General features: G+C 33.0%; 1 protein-coding gene across 1 annotated transcript in view; it reads right to left on the bottom strand.

Moving 5' to 3' along the window:
* LOC121443460 (zinc finger protein 711-like) overlaps window positions 1-18,938 on the bottom strand; it is a 29,032-nt gene that overhangs the window by 1,627 nt on the left and 8,467 nt on the right. Inside the window, exons 4-8 of the mRNA XM_041645213.1 lie at window positions 13,820-14,365; window positions 6,529-6,684; window positions 5,750-5,887; window positions 3,307-3,441; window positions 374-517 (exon numbers count right to left, since the gene is read on the bottom strand). Coding sequence (XP_041501147.1) covers window positions 374-517; window positions 3,307-3,441; window positions 5,750-5,887; window positions 6,529-6,684; window positions 13,820-14,365 — 1,119 coding nt within the window. The remainder of the gene's footprint in view (window positions 1-373; window positions 518-3,306; window positions 3,442-5,749; window positions 5,888-6,528; window positions 6,685-13,819; window positions 14,366-18,938) is intronic.

Here is an 18,938-nt window from a genome sequence, read left to right as displayed (position 1 = left end):
ATAAGCAATTTTAGAGCACCAATCATATACTGCTAAATGTAGTATCAGAGCTGGAGAAATAGCCTAGCTGTTGAGAGCACTTGCTGCTCTTGCAGAGGATCTTAGCTTAGTTCTCAGCACTCATGTCGGGTAGCTCAAAACTACATGTAACTGCAGTTCCAAGGGATACAACACTGTCTTCTGCCCTTCATAAACACCTGCACACATGTGGTGCAAACACACACAATAAGTTAAAATAAATCTTAATATATGTAGTTATCTATAAAATATACAGGGCTATGTGAGGCATAACTTGCCAACATTGATTTACCTCCTTGTATTACATAAAATTGTACATCTCAAATTGCTATATTCATAAAACAGATTTTTTTACCTGTTTGCCATTGCCTTGTTTCTCCCCTTCTCCTCTTCTTGATTTTTTGTTTAAGTACTTTATTTGTGTTAATGCTATCACAAATTTGAAGGTACTGTGCTGCTGTAGTGTTTCTGTTTTCTAACGTTGAGTCAAAAGTGTTTCCTGAGAACAAAAATGGAAACTGTTCAATTGCATATATTTATAGTTTTAGGGCTTTGTTAAGTAAATGACTTGATGTGACATGGTACTAAGTTATGATATAAAATCCAAAAAGTATACACATGTTCTCATTCTTCTAAGTTTAATTCATATCCTCTTTTGTACATGCAAGCACATTGAGTAAGACAGCACACAAATTTAAGTTATTTCAACATGACCACCCTCTTAAGGAATAAACTGGTAAGATTAATATAACATACAAAATTATGACATCAGATTAATTTCTTATGAATAGAACCTGACAATATTAAAGGGATTCAGAAAAGAACATATATAACTAAGTGAACCAATATAGTCATTGTAGTTATATGTAAAATAGATGCTACATGTAAGTTTTATGGTGTGAAAATTATTATTTAGACTGACTTCAGGAATTAAAATAGACTTAGCAGGTAATTTTCTTCAATTTAATTATGATTAATGCATGCAAAATTGTGACGGTTTGAATGAGCATAGTCCCCAAAGGCACATATGTTTGAGTATTTGGTTCCCAGTTAGTGGAACAGTTTGGGAAGGACTGGGAGCTGTGGACTTATTGGAGACAGTGTGCCCTTGTAGGAGAAGGTGAGGTGGACTTTGAGGTTTCAAAACCCTACCTTAAGCACAGTATCTCTTTCTGCTGGCCTGCCTACCTACTGAACAGGATGTAAGTTCTCATCCCCAAGCCTGCCTGCCTACCTGTTTGCCTACTGCCATGCTTCCTGACATGGTGATAATGGACTGAATCACTGAAACTGTAAGCAAGACACCAATTAAATGCTTTCTTTAATAAAAGCTGCCTTGGTAACAGCTCTTAACAGCAATAGAATAATAACTAAGAAATACACTAAATTTTCAAATCACAAAACTGTCAGACTAGCATATATGCTGATTTATATGTCTTCTGTTGATTTCTATTAAACCTATATTAAAATTTAGAGTGAAATACTGCCCATGGGGAAAAAACTGAAAAATTATATACTTTGTCATTAGAAAAAGTCTCCCTAAGATAAAGAAACTGATCCATCATGGAATAACACTAAACACAATGTATTAAACTAGGTATGAATTTATGATATATTCATATTAGATGTTTTCCATAGAAATTAAGAAGGCAGTCTCACTCTAACGTTGACAAATGGTTGATATGAACAATTGTTCTTTTATTCTTCAAGTAATTTATGTAGTTTTTCTAAAGGGACCTTTTACAGCCTATGTGGTAAACTGTCTAATTCTTGTATCATCAGGGAAATCTAAAATGGATTTCATTCATAACTTAATGCACACTGTATTTATGTATGTTGGTTGTTAAAGAGGCAAACCCCTACATAATTTCAATAATAGTCCAACAAATATGACTACTGAAATCAAAGCTAAATTTTTTACTTATCAAGTAGTATATAAAACAAAACATTTAATTTTTATCTCTTTTATAGTGCTGTCTCACCTGTTGCTTGACAATCTTCATACCTTCTGGAAACTCTTCTTTCATCTATAAAAAGGGACTAATTATAAACTAATATACTGCCTACAGAACCTATTTTAACCTATAAAATTTTACCTTTGCTCAAATTTCTCAATGAAATACACTTGTTATTGAAAATTTACATAAGTTAGATAATATTCTCCACTCTGAAAATAAATATTACTGTCTGCTTCATTAGAATTGATAATATCTTGAACAGTTTTTCATTTTAAGTGAAAACTGAGTAGCTATTTCTGCAGAGTACACTTAGCAATGAAGATATTCAATACATGAAACAATGAAATGAATGAAACTTGGAAAAAAACAACTTTGGATAAATTAATGCATTGTACATCAGAAGCTTTTAATGTATACATTATAAAAAATGAGACTAACAAAAGACAAAATGGGCTAAGAAAAAAACTTGATAAATGAAGATATATTCTAGAGAATTTGCTTTTTTCAGAACCTCAGTTTTATTGTTTGTGTGTCAACAAATGAAATACATTTTTGTAAAAGGGGAAGGATAAATTTTAAAATAGTACTCCTATTTTATAAAAATATTTTATGGTGCTCACCTATACAGGTAGGATTTAGAAGCGATCCTAACAAAAATGCAGTAAACAAGGTTTAATAGTGATAGAAAAATCATGTAAAATAACTGGAGATGAATCAATTCACAGAAGAATATTTCATTCTATTCGTAATGACTGTTTTTTCTCTTTAATAGACAAGCCACGCTCACTCCCCCATCTCCTGAGACAGGCTGATTTTCAGCTTCCTGCCTGAGCTCTCTCTCTTTTTTGTCTTCCTCTCAGAAAGGCAGCTTCCATCTCTCCCTTCTCTCCCACCTTCTCTTCTCCCTTCTTTCCCCTCCTCTCCCCTCCCCTCCCCTTCCCTTCTCTCTCTCTCTCCCTTCCTCCCTCCCTCTCTACTCTTCTCCCCTTCTCCCCTCCCATCCATAACCTACTTAATAAATATCCAACCTCACTCTGCATAGCGAGCCTATCTGTCTGTCTCTCCCTGCCACTACATGGTTCCCTGCCCAGGACCAGCCACCTTCAGAGACTTGGTGGCATGGTCTCCTGTCCAGTCTCTGCCTAGACTCTGCCCACTGCCTGAAGCCACATGGCCTGCTGCCTGCTGCTGCGGGGATCCTGCAGCATTTTTATTAATCCATTTCACTATTAGCCAGTACATAGTGGCATTATAGCACAGAATATTAAATTGCTCAAAGGCGTGGTAAATACATACTTTATGTACTTAGGTAAAAATACTAGTATCCTACCATATGATGCAGGATAGACAACAGGGAAACCTGCATTATTAACATCAGTGTTCTCAAGCTGAATCTCAAGGACTGTTTCTTCCTCTTCCCCTATAGTGATTTCCATGTATGGTTCATTTGATATTTCAGCATAACCTAAATTTTAGAAATAATTGCTTGTTTACAATCTCAAGTATTTAATAAATGGGCAAAAATATTTTCAAACAAGTTTAAAAAGTTTTCAAAATTTCACGTTAGTTAATTTTAAAATGTATAAATTTAAATTTAGTTTATATTAGATATTTTTGATAGATAATGCTTCTAGAAGACAATTGTTTACCAAAAGTAGTATCTTTATGTATTAGAAACAAGTTCTATGAAAATGGCTTCTTTATTTTTCATTCTGAGACAAGGTATTGCTTTGCATCCAAAAGCTGGTCTAAAACTTGCAGTCTTCAGCCTTCTGTGTCCTGGGATTACAGCCATGAACCATCATGCCTGTCTCTGAAAATGACTTTTATACTTACAAAACAGGTGTGCTTGAACAGGGTATTACAATCCATAAGACACTGCAATTTTATAATCGGGGAGTTATTCTATCAATCTTCCTGAGAGCTTTTTGGAACTCAGAAAACATTTTCTATGAAAATATTGCTACAGAGTAATTTATGCTTTCCTGCACTATTTTGAAAGAACCATATGTATAATGAATAATAATCAATATACTAATCACTGAGTAAACTTTTAAAAATAATTAAAATTATATATTATATATGCATATATAAATATGAAATGCTGTTGCTCAAGAATTAGTAGACCCTCTTCAAGAAGCATGAAATTTAAGTACACTACTGACAGAAAAATAAAACATTTAAAAATATTATTATTGGAGTTAAGAATTTAAACCTAGAGAGAAAATTTACATGCCTTCTGCGAAAATTGATCTCTATTTAATGTCATAAATGCATCGTTGAATTCAATATATGCTTTCCTTACGATTAAAAAATTTGAATCGTCTATTTCCTTTAGAGGAAATGTATAAACACAGTAGAGTGAAAGGTATCCTCCAGTTTCTCCTCTTTAATAACCACAAAATACTGGTCTAAGTTTTCCAAATTCCTAGTGAATTCTGGCATTAGCTAAACCTATGCCTCAGTTTCTCATCTCCTACCATGCCTCTTACTTAATCAGTGAGTAAAAAATAATATGATTTAGAGATGAAACAAAGGTTATTTCAATAAACGTTTTGTTCCCTATTCAAATACTCTCCACCAAGTATTTTGGTATTTTCAGCTGTGAAAGGGAGGTAGAATTCAGCCCTCTATAGTTGATAAAGAAAGACTTTAGTAGTAGTTATTAGAGTTTGGCATAAGTAGAACATAAACTATCATGGTCTTTCTGTGAAAAGGAGGCTCTTGCCCTTCTATGATGACAAAATAGTGTTTGTCAGCATGGCAACAAGACAAATGTAGCCTTAGCAAAAAACTGCATAATGACATAAAGACAATGGAGAATAAAATACCTTCATGAAAAATAAACATAAAGAGTGAAACATGACAAAAGAAAGCAAATCTGAATAAGATTTTTACCCTGTGGTCCTCAGTTCTCACTCCCAAGAAACCCTAATAACAATTATTCATGAACAGCATAACAAATTGAGATCCTGGCAGAATAACTTATATAATTATTTACCCACTTAACTTATCAATGATAGGATATGAACCAGTTAGCCCTTCCACTGTTAAATCCACATAGGCCAAATGTGCTTACTGCCATGTGGAGGAAACACAGGAAGTAAAGTTAGACAAGAATTCAAATTTTAGTACTATAAAGGTCTTGGGCAACTTATTTTCTCTGAGCCTTTATTGTCTTATAAAAGAAAAGTATTTTCCACCTCAGAGTTGAATTATTAAAGATAAATGAAACTAAACAGATCTAAAAATGGTTATTTTCTTAAATTTATATGTGTATTACAATGTGAACTTATATGCACTACATGTGTGCATGTACCCATGTAAGCCAGAAGAAGGTGTTGGATCCCCTGAAACTAGAGTTACAGGTGGTTATAATTTGCTAGACATAAGAATTGAAACTGAACCTGGCAAGAGCAGTAAGTGCTTTTAACTATTGAGCCACCTCTCTAGCCCCAATTAAACAGATGTAATTATATAAACAAAATGTATACTATATGATTCAATTTCTATATATTTGTAAACTTCATTATATCAAAAACGATAAACTATTCATCTCTTTGTAACATATTATTTGAAATGTAGAATTCATGTATCCCTATCTGAGTAATACATTGGTGCAGGAATGCCTAAAAGAACACTTTTAAAAAATATTTGCAAGAAATTCCTTATTTCCTAAACTTTGTTTTTATTTAGTAATCTACTTTTGTTATCAATGCTTTAAAGTTTTATCACTGCTTCCTATAAGTCACTGCAGTGCCATTTTATCTTACTGATATCATCTTCTTCTTGGGAAGAATCTTTGACTGCCATGTAAACCATTTTCCCTCGCTGCATTCGGCTCTGGTCAACCACTCCAGCTACAGAATGTCCACTGGTATATTCACTGTCTGTGACAATTTCTGTCCCACCTTAAAAATTAAAACACATGCAAACTATAAATATATCATGAAATAAATCCATGAAATAATGAAGAGGATATAGAGAACATACAAAAATTCTAAAAAACTTCAAAGTACATGAAAATATTCATGTAAATTATACTTTGGAAAACTTATCCCTCGTTTCAGATGTTAACATTTATGTCATACTTACATGCCATGCACTATAAAAATTATATATATAATATATAAAATACATATATATATATATATCACTTTTTTCTCATAAAAACTACATTAGATAGTCACAATCATTATGGCCATCATAAGAAACAAGGCAGAGATCATACAAGTCATTGAAGGTTTCTCAGTTAAGCGCTAGAAGTAGTTTTAAAAACCAAAATACCTGCCTCTGTTATCAATGCTCATTAACACTCATTATAAGCCTTATTCTAATTCCAATTATTTTCATTTGTTTTACAATTTTATGCCATAATAGTTTCATATCAGAATCGTCCTCACTCCACTTTATATGTAGATATTCATACACAGTTTTAGAAATACATTAGGAAGCCTATAAACATTTTTGTCTTTGAGAACTTTAGAATAATCCCCATGAAAGGTAAGAATTCTAATGTCTCTTATATCATGGAATTAAAAGAGTTCTGTACCTATTTCAACGTCATCTTCAGCCTCTGCTTTAAATATATACACTTTTATCACTTCTGAACCAAATCCATCTTCTTTAACATCTTCTTGTGAGCCATCACTACCGATTTTTAATGGTGTGTTTCCCATATGTTCTAACTTCTCTCCCACATCATCCACTGCAAAATATAAAGGAAACTATTTCAGTCAAAAATTACATCTGACATTTAATGAGTGGTAAGCATAATGGCAAAATTAAAATGTTTTAACCACCTACCCACTATAGTCCCTTAGTGACCTATTATACAGTCACTAAAAATGATGTTTCATGAAAACAATACTCAAGATCAGAATTACTTAATTTTTTTTTAAATTACATCATATTACCCAAACCAGTCTCTGTATAAGATATATTAAAATTTAAAAAAGCAAACATGTATTTAGGTAGGCCATATTTCTTGAATAGGACTTATGATTTTGGCAGTTTATGAATACCTATACACTGCAGTTCACATATAGTGCTCCTATGATATTAATGTTATCCTTAAAACTATAGAGAATACAATTTTAACATAAAAAAGTGGTGACTTCAAAAACTGTGCCTTTGCCTTTTCATATATAATGTTTTTATATTCACTGAAGCATCGAGCTTTAGATGAGAAAAGAGGGGTATCATCTACTTAGGTATTCATTTTACATGTAATTATGAAATAAAACATAGACTGTATTTTATGTAAAATCCTATCACTAAAATCTGTAACAGAAAAAAGAAGAGTTATAAATTTACATAAACAAATCCTAAATTAAAAAGCAGTTCTTTCTAAAACAATTAATTTATAAAATCTATTATTTTAAAAGATGAAATAAAACATACGCAAATGATTTAGTAAAAAGAACTTTTCATTACTCATCATGAAATATTATCTAAGAGCTCAAATTTCTGTTGATGCATTTGAAACGAATTTCAAAACACAAATTTTGTGTATGTGTAAACATATGCTTTCTTTTAAAATCAGAAACACAGATAATACCTAACTGCATGGTACTTTTCCTCATAAAAAATCTGATGCTTCAGAGCACATGAATAAAAGTCATATATTAAGGTAAAGCAATCATATTTGGGACTATTACTAAAGATTTTCAATATGCATAAATTTTATTCTGTTCTACAGTTTCTGAGGACACAACATATCACTATAAAATAGATATTCTATTAACGATCTTATAACAACCATAAGTCATATTCAAGCAATATATTCTCTATAAGTATGTCCCTACCATTTTACTTCCAATACTGTTCCTATAAAAACTAAAGCATAATAGAAACCAAAATTGTGCCATTACATATTTCAGAATACCACATATGAAACATAAAAGACTGAAGCCCTAGTATTTATCTAATATCTAACAATTTTAAAACTATGAAAAATAGAATAAAATGCACTAAAGAGCTATAATCTTGGTACTTCTTAAAAATTGAAGCAGATCTAAATGAGTGAAAAATCTACATTTTCCCTAGTTCAGTTTCAAGTTTGGTATGTCATCAAAAATGCTGTTTTGTCCAATGAAATGGAAAACAATGAAAGCACTTCACAAATTATTTTAACACTGAAAAGTTATTTTATCTTTTTGTTTAAATATAAATGATTCCATTCCACTTAAAAGTTTAAATATACTATTGCCAATAAAAGCTAGCACTCAAATGACACAAAAATGATGTAAATATTTCTATTCCACTAAAGCTCCTAATCACATTACTGTATTTTTAGCAATTTTGGGGTGACAATTTCATAAATTAGGATGAATATATATATATATATATATACATATATATATATATATATATATATACTGCTTGAAAGTTTTTCTTACTAATAACAAATAAAATGATGAGATCATAAAAATATTTTTAAAAAAGTTAATTTTTAAGGAACAAGCACTTGCTCATTCATGATTTGAAAACAGGATTCATAGAACACATTTTTAAAGACCCAAAATACAAATTTGGGAGGTTGGAATATTTGAAAATTGAAAAAAACAATAAAATACACTCATTTATAAATATGTCATTATTACACATAAATTAAGTGACCATATTTCCTTCTAGAACACAGTAATTTAAAATAATTGAAATAAAAGATTTTTGTAATGAAATATTTTTGGCTAGTTCTAAACTATATATCTTAATTTTACCTGTAAATATTGAAATTATAGTTGATATGTCCTAATCAATTTTTCTGTTGGTGTTCTTTCTGATTTTACTTCTACTTAAAAAAGAAGCTTCATACTTTTAATATTTAATGTACCCATTGTTTTTTGATTAGATTAAGCATTTCAGAATGAACAATTTTGAAATGTATGAAGCAACTGAATTTGTTCTGTATTTTTAACTCATAAATGATAGTTATTTTTAAAGCTGGTGTGAACTTTGAAGAGTTTAGCTATCAGCTTAACCAATATTTATTCTATATTCTTAGGTACAGAAAATACAACATTAACAAAGTTTTACTAGGAAACAAAATGACTTAAGAAATAAATTTTTACATATTTTCTTACTAATTAATTTTAGGACATAGAGCCGCAGGCCACTGCAGCTTGCAAGCTTCCTGCCTTGGCTCTCCAGTACTGAAATTATAGGAATGGATTACTAATTGCCTTTAAGTGGCCGTTCTTAATATAGATAAAAATTAAATACTTAAAAGATTCAAGCTTAATTTTTTTTTTTGCTTATTTTAAGGCATACACCATAGTTTCAGGACCCACCTTCTAGGTGAGAAATATAACACATCCACAAAATTCTATTAGCATTAAAGACAAGAACATAAGTAAGGTACATTGTTTACCAGCACTAAAAAGGTTGGAAGTATTCAATATTCTTTTGTAGATCACTGCCACAATCTGATTAAAATTCCATTTTATTGCAATATACAGTGTAATACTCATTCTAAAAAATGGATTAAAATATAATTACATCATTTCCCTCATCTCTCTCATGTCTCCCATGCCCACCTCACTAATCCCCAAATTGATGGCCTTCTTTTTAAAACCACAAAGGCTTTTGAGTTTGCCACTGTTGTAGTACATCAAAAAATAATGGTGTGGCTATTATATAACTATACAATATACTAATATAACATTGTGATTAAACAATGAGCAAAGGCTCTCTTTTATAATGTAGAAAAAAGGAAAAGAAAGAAATCACATTTAAATTTCAATAGTATGCCATGCTCAAGTATATATCCAAAAGAAATGAAAGCATTTACCCCAACAAAACTTGTACACATTTTTCCTATCATCCTTACTCATAATAGTTAAAAAGTAGAAACCACGAGAGTGTCCATCAATGATGGATGGGAAAGCAAAATTAGTATATATCTATAATGAAATATCACTTGGTAATAAAAAATGAATGTCACAATGGTAAATGCTATCATATTGATGGCCTTTGAGAAACACTAAGACAGAAAGGAAAGGTCCCATATTACCCAATTCCATTCATAACAAATATGTAAATAAAATAAGCAAAATTTATGAACCAAATTTACTGCCTCCTGGAAGTAAATAGAGTGGGGAGTACCTTTAAGAGCTTATGAGGTTGAATTTTGGTATAATTAAAACTTTTAAAATTGATTGACATGATGGTGATTCTACTGTTAATATATGAACAAAAATTAATTTAAATATTATCTGAATTTTGTACTATAAATTATATCTTGCTAATCTAGTTATATTTTTAATGTTGAAAGCTGTAAACATTTTTCTTCTACTCTTAAAATTGGTGATGTTTAAATGCATTTTCCTACATAAATTCAATTTCATACATAAAAAGTGTTAGTTACACTACAATGGGTCATTTATAAAGGAGATTCCTCATTCTAGTGAAGCTTTTCACAAAGGAAATAATCACCCATACATTTCTTAAATATATTAGAGTTTTTAAAAAGAGTTCATGTGGAACATTAGACCAACATAGTTACTGTATATTAATTTCAAAGTTACTTAGCACGAGTGGACAATGTTATTCATCTGGTAGGATAAAGAACTTGTGAGGTTTGTTTTGAACATGGATTAAATTCAGATGCACCTCAAAATGACAGAAAAAAAAATCTCTAACTCTAAAGTCCTGCTACTTGATAAGATTTCCTTATAGGAATATTTAGGGAAGATAGAGTCTGTTTGAAGTCTTCAACTGCAGCCCTTAACTATTTTGGAAAGTCTATATTTGGGGGCAATAAAGTAAAGGACCTCTTAATTTAAAATGGAGCTTTTAAAGGCAATTTGTGCTATAATTCTTGACTGAATAGCCACCAGACATCAAAAGGTAATTAAGATAAAAAGATGAGGAGAATAAAAATAAAATTTTAAGAGTAAACAGTTCAAATATGAATATAACTACTAAAAAAAGTAAAAAAAAAATAGTGGGAACGTTCTGAGTAGTCAGTCACAGCTTACAAAAATATTTTCTAGGTTTGTCTGTAAAAATTTTAATGAAAAAAATTCTAAATTGGATTTGGCAAAACATACTTAGAGTCCCTGAACTTGGGAGAATGGGTAGGAAAATTAGAGTTCATGGATAATATAAGAAAGTATTTGATTTTGTGTATACATATATATATATATATATATAGTATTATTTTATTAGCATATACTACTTGTACAAAGATCTATTTCGTTATGACATTTCCATGTATGTATATAATGTACCTTGATCATATTTACACCCTCTATCACTTTGTTATGTTTCCTGCTCTCTTCTCACTTTTCCCTTCTGGTTCCAGATCCCTAATACTTTATTTTCATTTCCTCTAGCCCACTCACCCCTGTAGATTCCATATAGGAGAAAAAAACCCCACACAATGCTTGGCTTTGTGAGATTGGATTATTCACTGTACATGATTAAGTTCTAAAGGAAGTTTTTAAACTGTTTCTGCTTTTCTCTCACAAATAATTAAGAAGTAATCCATCTCTAGCTTAAGGTCACTCTAAAACTAAATCACTGTTGTTTCAATAACATGCTAATAATAGAATCTTCTCTTTAATTTTCTGTTAAATTCTATCAGCCTAAAAGGGAAGAAATCTCTTCATTTGTCATTATTGGATTCCTGGGTACGCAAATAAATGAATTTCTGATTCTTGTACATTCTCTTGGGCTTTTTCCTTAAGTTTGTTTGTCTTGTTCAACTCTGATGTGTTAGTTTTTGTTTTATCTTATATTTTATTATTTAAAATAAAAAGATAAATTTTCTAACTTAAATCGTCTAAAAAATTAATGACTCTTTCTGACGATCCTCCTGTCTCTCTACATCCTGATTACAGGCACACACCATGGTACCAAACTTAGAATTGTCTTTTTCTTTAAAAAATTTAAAAACAAATGATAATGTGTAGTCCAGGCTGGCCTTAAAGTTGTGATGCTCCTGACTTCACCTCATTTAGCAAATCCTACCGGCATGGGCCACCAAAACGCCCTCTAATTATGATAAACAGTTGTGTGGCTTTGGCAGTTTGGGGAGACCCTGGTAATGAGACCAGCATTTATCCCTAGTGCATGAACTGATTTTTTGGAGCCTGTTCCCTATGGAGGAATACCTTCCTTAGCCTAGATACAGGGGGAGGGGCTCGGTCCTGCCTAAACTTGATATGCCAGACTTTGTTGTTGACTCTCTATGGGAGACATTGCCCTATATAAGGAGTGGATGGGGGGGGTAGAAGAGGAGCAGGTGGAGGGGCGAGAGGAGGTACTGTGGTTGGTATGTAAAATGAAAATACTAACCTTAAATAAAAGAAGCAAAAACAAATATTAAGTTATGATTACCTATAAAAACATGATGTCTAAACTTTCTAGCACTTTCATACTAGTTTAATTTAATGAATAACTTTTGAATGTATATTGCAGTTATTTTAATATAGAGACACTAATAAATTTTGCTATAACATCTTATCTGATAGTCATAGCTTTTAGTGTCAAGTTAGTATGTAAATCTGGGGCTGTCCCAGCAAGACACATACATGTAAGAATAGGTAATAACATTCCCCAAATCTTTTAGTAGTGAACCTAATTCTCTTAAAGAAAATGTAAATATTCACTGGCAAATTATTTCCAGGCTGGGCATAATGGCACATGCGTACAATCCTAGTGGTCCAGACATAGAAACGAGTTCAAAGGACCATAAGTTCAAGGTTCTTCTTGGGTACCTAACAACTTTGAGGCCAGCTTGCACTATGTAAGACTCTGTCTCAAAAAAACAAGTGCTTGCAAAAGAAAGGTTAACATAATAGACTTTATAATTATGTTTAAAAATTAAATAAATCTAGTTTGTGGTTTTAGTTTTAAAATAACTATCATATTTATAACACAGAATCATTGTATGAACACACAGGCACACATACATAGACTTTCTGCATAGTGATTCCCTTCCCTGTGTTTCATTTTTATTTTTAAAAGGAAAAAATACGACTGAAAAAGTTAAAAACCTTTATCTACTTTTTGCTATTTGAAGCATGATCCCTTCAAAATTTATAAAAAATATACCCACTCTTTTTACACAGGCCTGTGTGCATGCATGTGCATTCATGTGTGTGTGCTGGGGATTGAACATAGGAGTTTTTGCATTCAAGGCAAATATGCGACCATTTTATAAACACCATCAAAAACATATCATGGGATATATTTGATGGTTGGTCTCGCAAATCTGTCACCCAAAGTGAAAATAAAATAGTTCTATCTTCGTTCACACAGAGTGCTATAAGTAGTCTGAAACTAATGCATTAGTTTTCCATAGACCACATATGAATACATATAATCATTCAATCAAAATAAAACATAATCTAGAAAGAATGGCAGGACACAAAGTTTATGTTTTGATTGAAAAATTTATAAATTTACATAACCTATCTAAACATATTATGCTTATGTTCTTAAGTAGAAGTTTATTAACAATGCCTGCACGCTATGTTTTTAAGAAGCAGTAATAATATAATTTACTGCTCATTTTGAAATATATATATATATATATATATTTATCATTGAAATTTCATATCAACTAATATTTCTATCAAGCCTTTTAAATACATATTTCTATTCTAAGACATAATTGGCCTTTTCATTTTACTTTGGCTTGCAATTTCAGAGTACATTAAAAATATATGTAAGCTCAAAAGGCACATCTTTGAAAGTTCAACACCACAGCTTTGAAATTATTTTCAAAAAAAGATCCCTTCTATTGCTTTTATGAAATATATCCTTTGTCCCAGAATACCTTTCTAAATTATAGAAATTAATCTCCCAAGTAATTGACTTTATGTTTCACTTACATGATATCATTAAGTAGTCTTCAGAAGTGCTCTTGACATCATCATCGTCGTCATCATCTTCAGTTTTTATTGTAACAGTAGAACCAGGAACACCACCAGCTGCTTGAATCACAGTTTCTGTATCTGAATTAGTTACAAGAACTTCTTCTGATACCATTGTGGGAGAGTCAACACCTGAAACACAATCTTGAACCACATGTTCCAAATGTCCATCTGGACCAGTAACAAGATCAGCTACAAAAACCTGCTCTGGTACCCTAACGGTTTCTGTAATTAGTTCAGAAGTCAAGATATGATCTCCATCATCTTCTTCTAAATCTTCTTCAATGGCAACATCAGCTTCAAGTACAGCTTCAGGGACAATCACACCTTCTGTTACTACATCAGTCTCTGTAATAATATCAGGCCCATGGACAACTTCGGCTGCAAGGCCATGATCAAGAGTTATCCCATCATCGGTGACAACATCAGAAACTAATACAGCTTCAGGAACTGAAACAACAATATGGTCTCCATCGATATGTGCAGTACCAGCCATTCCAGCCACTACAATACAAACAATTATTCAAAAAAGGGTAAAGTTATTTTATTAATAAAATATTATATTCAATAAATATCTACTTCTATAAAATAGTTTAAGTATGTACTAGATATCTGGAGGAATATAATATATATATAAATAAAACTTAAAAAGCATTGTTGATAATTTAACTGTAATAAAAAAAATCACTAATTAGGAATTGGGTTAGAGATCAGTGTAAAAAAAACAAAAAAAAATGTAAGTTCTTAAAAGTAATTTATTGTCATTTAAAAGCAAAAAAGACATAATAAGATATCACCACACTGTAATTAAAATAACTAAAATAAAAAAACACAGCTGCTGAAGATAGAGAAAAATGTATCTTTTATATGTTTGGGTGAATGTAAAATATTAAGTCATTCAGCGAAAAACAGTTTGGCAGTTTCTGACAAAACTAAACATTCATTTTCTAAACAAAGCAACAATTGCACTCTAGGAAATTTCTCCACAGAAAATGTAAAACATGTTTACACAGAAACTATACTTAAATGTTCAAAACAGTTTATAGTGGCTTTATTCATAATAGTAAAAAATAAACACTTTCCAAATATCAGTCCATCAGCAGATAAATGTTTAGCTAAATCAACGCTGGCACATCCTTATCACAGAGTAACATTTAGTCATAAAGAGGAATAAGGGTACTGATAGAACCAACAACCAGAATAAATCTACGGAAATTTATCTTGACATGGATCTACTACACAAAATGAAGAAAATAAATGACAGATGTGGGTCCATCCTTAAACAATTCACTTAAATCACCCCTTCAGAGGCTAAGAAAAAATTAAAGAGGTGGTGGGAGAGTTAAAGATGTATGTAATACCTAAAGATAAGGTGAAGAGTTAGAAATGGCATTCCCTAGACCACTGTAATCCTTACTCACATAACTGTAGTTACTTGCACTTACCCCCACAAGACAAGTCCTATCAACAATCAGTCAAAGAATGCAAAAGAACTCACAGGGCTCAATCCTTTACTTGTGAACTGCTAGCTATATGGGAGAAAGGGAATTCACTGTCTTTACTTGTATAACCTCTGCTGAGTCCACCAGGTTCCAACAATAGCTCTACACCCCAATGCACAATGGCCCAGGATAATCTATGTGAGTCACAGAGTGAAAGAGAGAGATGGACATAAAAAAATAATTATTGGGGAGAAGAGTGAACAGAGCTGGTACAAAGTAGGAGGAGGCAAGAGTAATCAGAATGCAAGGGATACATATGTGAAATTGTAAAAAAGTACAAATAAAAAATTTAAAATCCACAAGCCAATGTATGTCCAAACGATAGAAGAAGAACAAGGTATATGGTTTTAGATAACAAAAATTACCTAAAACTTTAATTTTCTGGGTTTGATATTGTACTATTGTTAAATAGGATACCAGCATTGAGGAAAATGAATAAAAAGTATATAAGACCTTAACTATACTATTTTTTCCTACTTTCAATGACTATATATTTGTGAAAAATGAAAGCAAAATGAGAAAAAGAGATACTGTTATAAGTTAATATAACATCATACCACAAAACATATAGCCATAAAATTCCCAAGAAATTCTTTAACTTAAAGAAATTGCTATATCCAAAACCTTAGAATCTTTTAATACCTGATTTTAGAGAAACGAATCTTAACTCATATCAGACTAAGATTTAGCTCGATAATATTAATAAGTTTGCAACTGGGAGAAGATTTTAATTTTTCTCTTGAGTAGCATGGTAGGCACCAGCTCCCACTTCCATTGTAAATACTGTAAGAGAATAGATTCTCTTCACGGGGAATTTTAAGTTCTGCTACCCTGAGGTGGTACAATAAATTAAGAGTTTGTCTCCCGGTTCAGATTCGGTCCCAGCGCCCTATGTTCATAGCAGTATTATTTGTAATAGCCAGAACCTGGAAACAACCTAGATGCCCTTCAATGGAAGAATGGATGAAGAAAGTATGGAATATATACACGCTAGAGTACTACGCTGCGGTAAAAAACAATGACTTCTCGAATTTTGCATGCAAATGGATGGAAATAGAAAACACTATCCTGAGTGAGGTGTCCCAGACCCAAAAAGATGAATATGGGATGTACTCACTCATAATTGGTTTCTAGCCATAAATAAGGACCACGGAGTCTACAATAGGTGAACCTAAAGAAGCTAAGGAAGAAGGTGAACCGAAGGAAAAACATATAGTTGTCCTCTTCGCTAAGGGAAGTAGACCAAATTTCCGGGGAGAAAATGGGATCTTGGGGGGGGGGGTGGGATGGGGGTAAGGGGAGATGGGGAGAGAAAAGGTAGAAGGGAAGGAGGGGGGACCTGGGAAACGGGAGAATTGGGATAAAGGAAAGGTGGATAGGGGAGCACGGAACCACAATTCTTAGTTAAGGGAGCCACTTTAGGGTGGGCAAGCGACTTGACCCTAGAGGGGCTCCCTAGTGCCCAAGATGAGGTTCCCAGTTAGTTCCTTGGGCAGCTGAGGATTGGGAACCTGAAATGACCCTATCCTAGAGCAATACTGACGAATATCTTGCATATCATCATAGAATCTTCATCTGGTGATGGATAGAGATCGAGACAGTGACCCACACAGGAGCACTGGACTGAGCTCCCAACGTCCCAAGGAGGAGCAGAAGGAGGGAGAACATGAGCAAAGAATTCGGGACCACGAGGCGTGCATCCACCCACTGAGACAGAGGAGCTGATCTACGGGGAGCTCACCAAGGCCAGCTGGACTGTGACCGAAAAAGCATGGGATAAAACCGGACTCTCTGAACATGGCGAACAATGAGGGCTGATGAGACACCAAGGACAATGGCAGGGGGTTTTGATCCTACTTAATGTGCTGGCTTTGTGGGAGCCTAGCCAGTTTGGATGTTCACCTTCCTAGATATGGACGGAGAGGACCTAGGACTTAACACAGGGCAGGGAACCCGGACTGCTCTGTGGACTGGAGAGGGAGGGGGAGAGGAGTGGGAGGAGGGGGAGAAGGGTGGGAGGAGGGGGAGAAGGGTGGGAGGAGGGGAAGGGAAATGGGAGGCTGGGAGGAGGTGGAAACTTGTTTTTTGTTTATGTTTTTTTTTCTTCTTTTCGCAATAAAAAAAAAAAAGAGTTTGTCTCATCAGCCCTCATTGTTCGCCAGCAATGGCAGGGGGTTTTGATCCTACTTAATGTGCTGGCTTTGTGGGAGCCTAGCCAGTTTGGATGTTCACCTTCCTAGATATGGACGGAGAGGACCTAGGACTTAACACAGGGCAGGGAACCTGAACTGCTCTGTGGACTGGAGAGGGAGGGGGAGAGGAGTGGGGGGAGGGGGAGAAGGGTGGGAGGAGGGGGAGAAGGGTGGGAGGAGGGGAAGGGAAATGGGAGGCTGGGAGGAGGTGGAAACTTGTTTTTTGTTTATGTTTTTTTTTCTTCTTTTCGCAATAAAAAAAAAGAGTTTGTGGGTCTACTTATAATGCATTATCTATATGAAATGCACCAGTACATAGCCTGTACATAAACACTAGGACATACACATATACACCAATACATCTACGTAATGATTACTTTCTTATAAAATACTATCTGGAAAAAATGTAAAGTAGGCACTACAATGCTCACTACTTATAATCAATTCATCAGGATGTTAATTAAAGCTGGAAACCAGTTTCTACCATTAATGATAAAAGCTAAGAATGAAAAGAAAACTGATTTTCAGAGGTCTTGGGAATAATTACTATTATTTTACTGATTTTTGAGACAGAGCCTCATGCAGTTTAAGTTGGCCTCAAACTGGTTATGTAGTCAAGGGTGACCTGGAACTCATAGTTGACCTGACTCTGCCTCAGGAGTTCCGGAATTACAGGCACATGCCAACACACCCATCCTTCCTTTCAACTATTCTAAATTCTTCTCAACATTCTTCTGTTTTCACCTAAATCCTAAATTACATCAAAAGAACATAACAACAGACATGCCAAAATAGACACCAGGCTTCAAACCTACACAAGGAGCTACCTTAAACTAAAAAATGTTCAAAGTGGGAGAAACAGTCTTCCTCAAGAAAGAGCACACCCACTGCTTATCCAATACCAAATAGTCAAGCCTGAAAACATATATACAAGTAGTATTTTATAGACTAAGTAGGTTATACTTAGAAACATACATGTATGAAAAATATTTATCAATATACATCAATGAGAAAAGACGCCATGAATTTGAAATAAAGTAAGCAGGGATCTAGGAGACGGGTCAGGAGAGAGGAAAGAGAAGGAAAAAATTATATATTATCTCAAAAATAAAAGAAAAAAGAACATAACCACAACCCTACAAAACTGGTAGACAAATAGAATATGAATTTAAAAAGTATTTTTTCTCGTTTTTTACTCCAGAAAATTAAGAGATGAGGACAGAGTAGAGTTTCAAGTCTCACATTTATCCAGACTAGAAATGATAGCTTTAGCAAAGAAAATTAAATATTAAGTCTATTAAATTCCTAATAATGGGATGCTATATATGTAAATGTTAAGATTACTATTTCATAAAATTGTTTTTACAGATCAATAATTTAATA

The sequence above is a fragment of the Microtus oregoni genome, unplaced genomic scaffold, assembly GCF_018167655.1.
Source record: "Microtus oregoni isolate MIOR12 unplaced genomic scaffold, Mior012 000107F_ref0000227, whole genome shotgun sequence".
Lineage (NCBI taxonomy): Eukaryota > Metazoa > Chordata > Mammalia > Rodentia > Cricetidae > Microtus > Microtus oregoni.
Note: the sequence above shows the minus strand (reverse complement) of the source record. Positions and strands in the feature narration are given on the sequence as shown.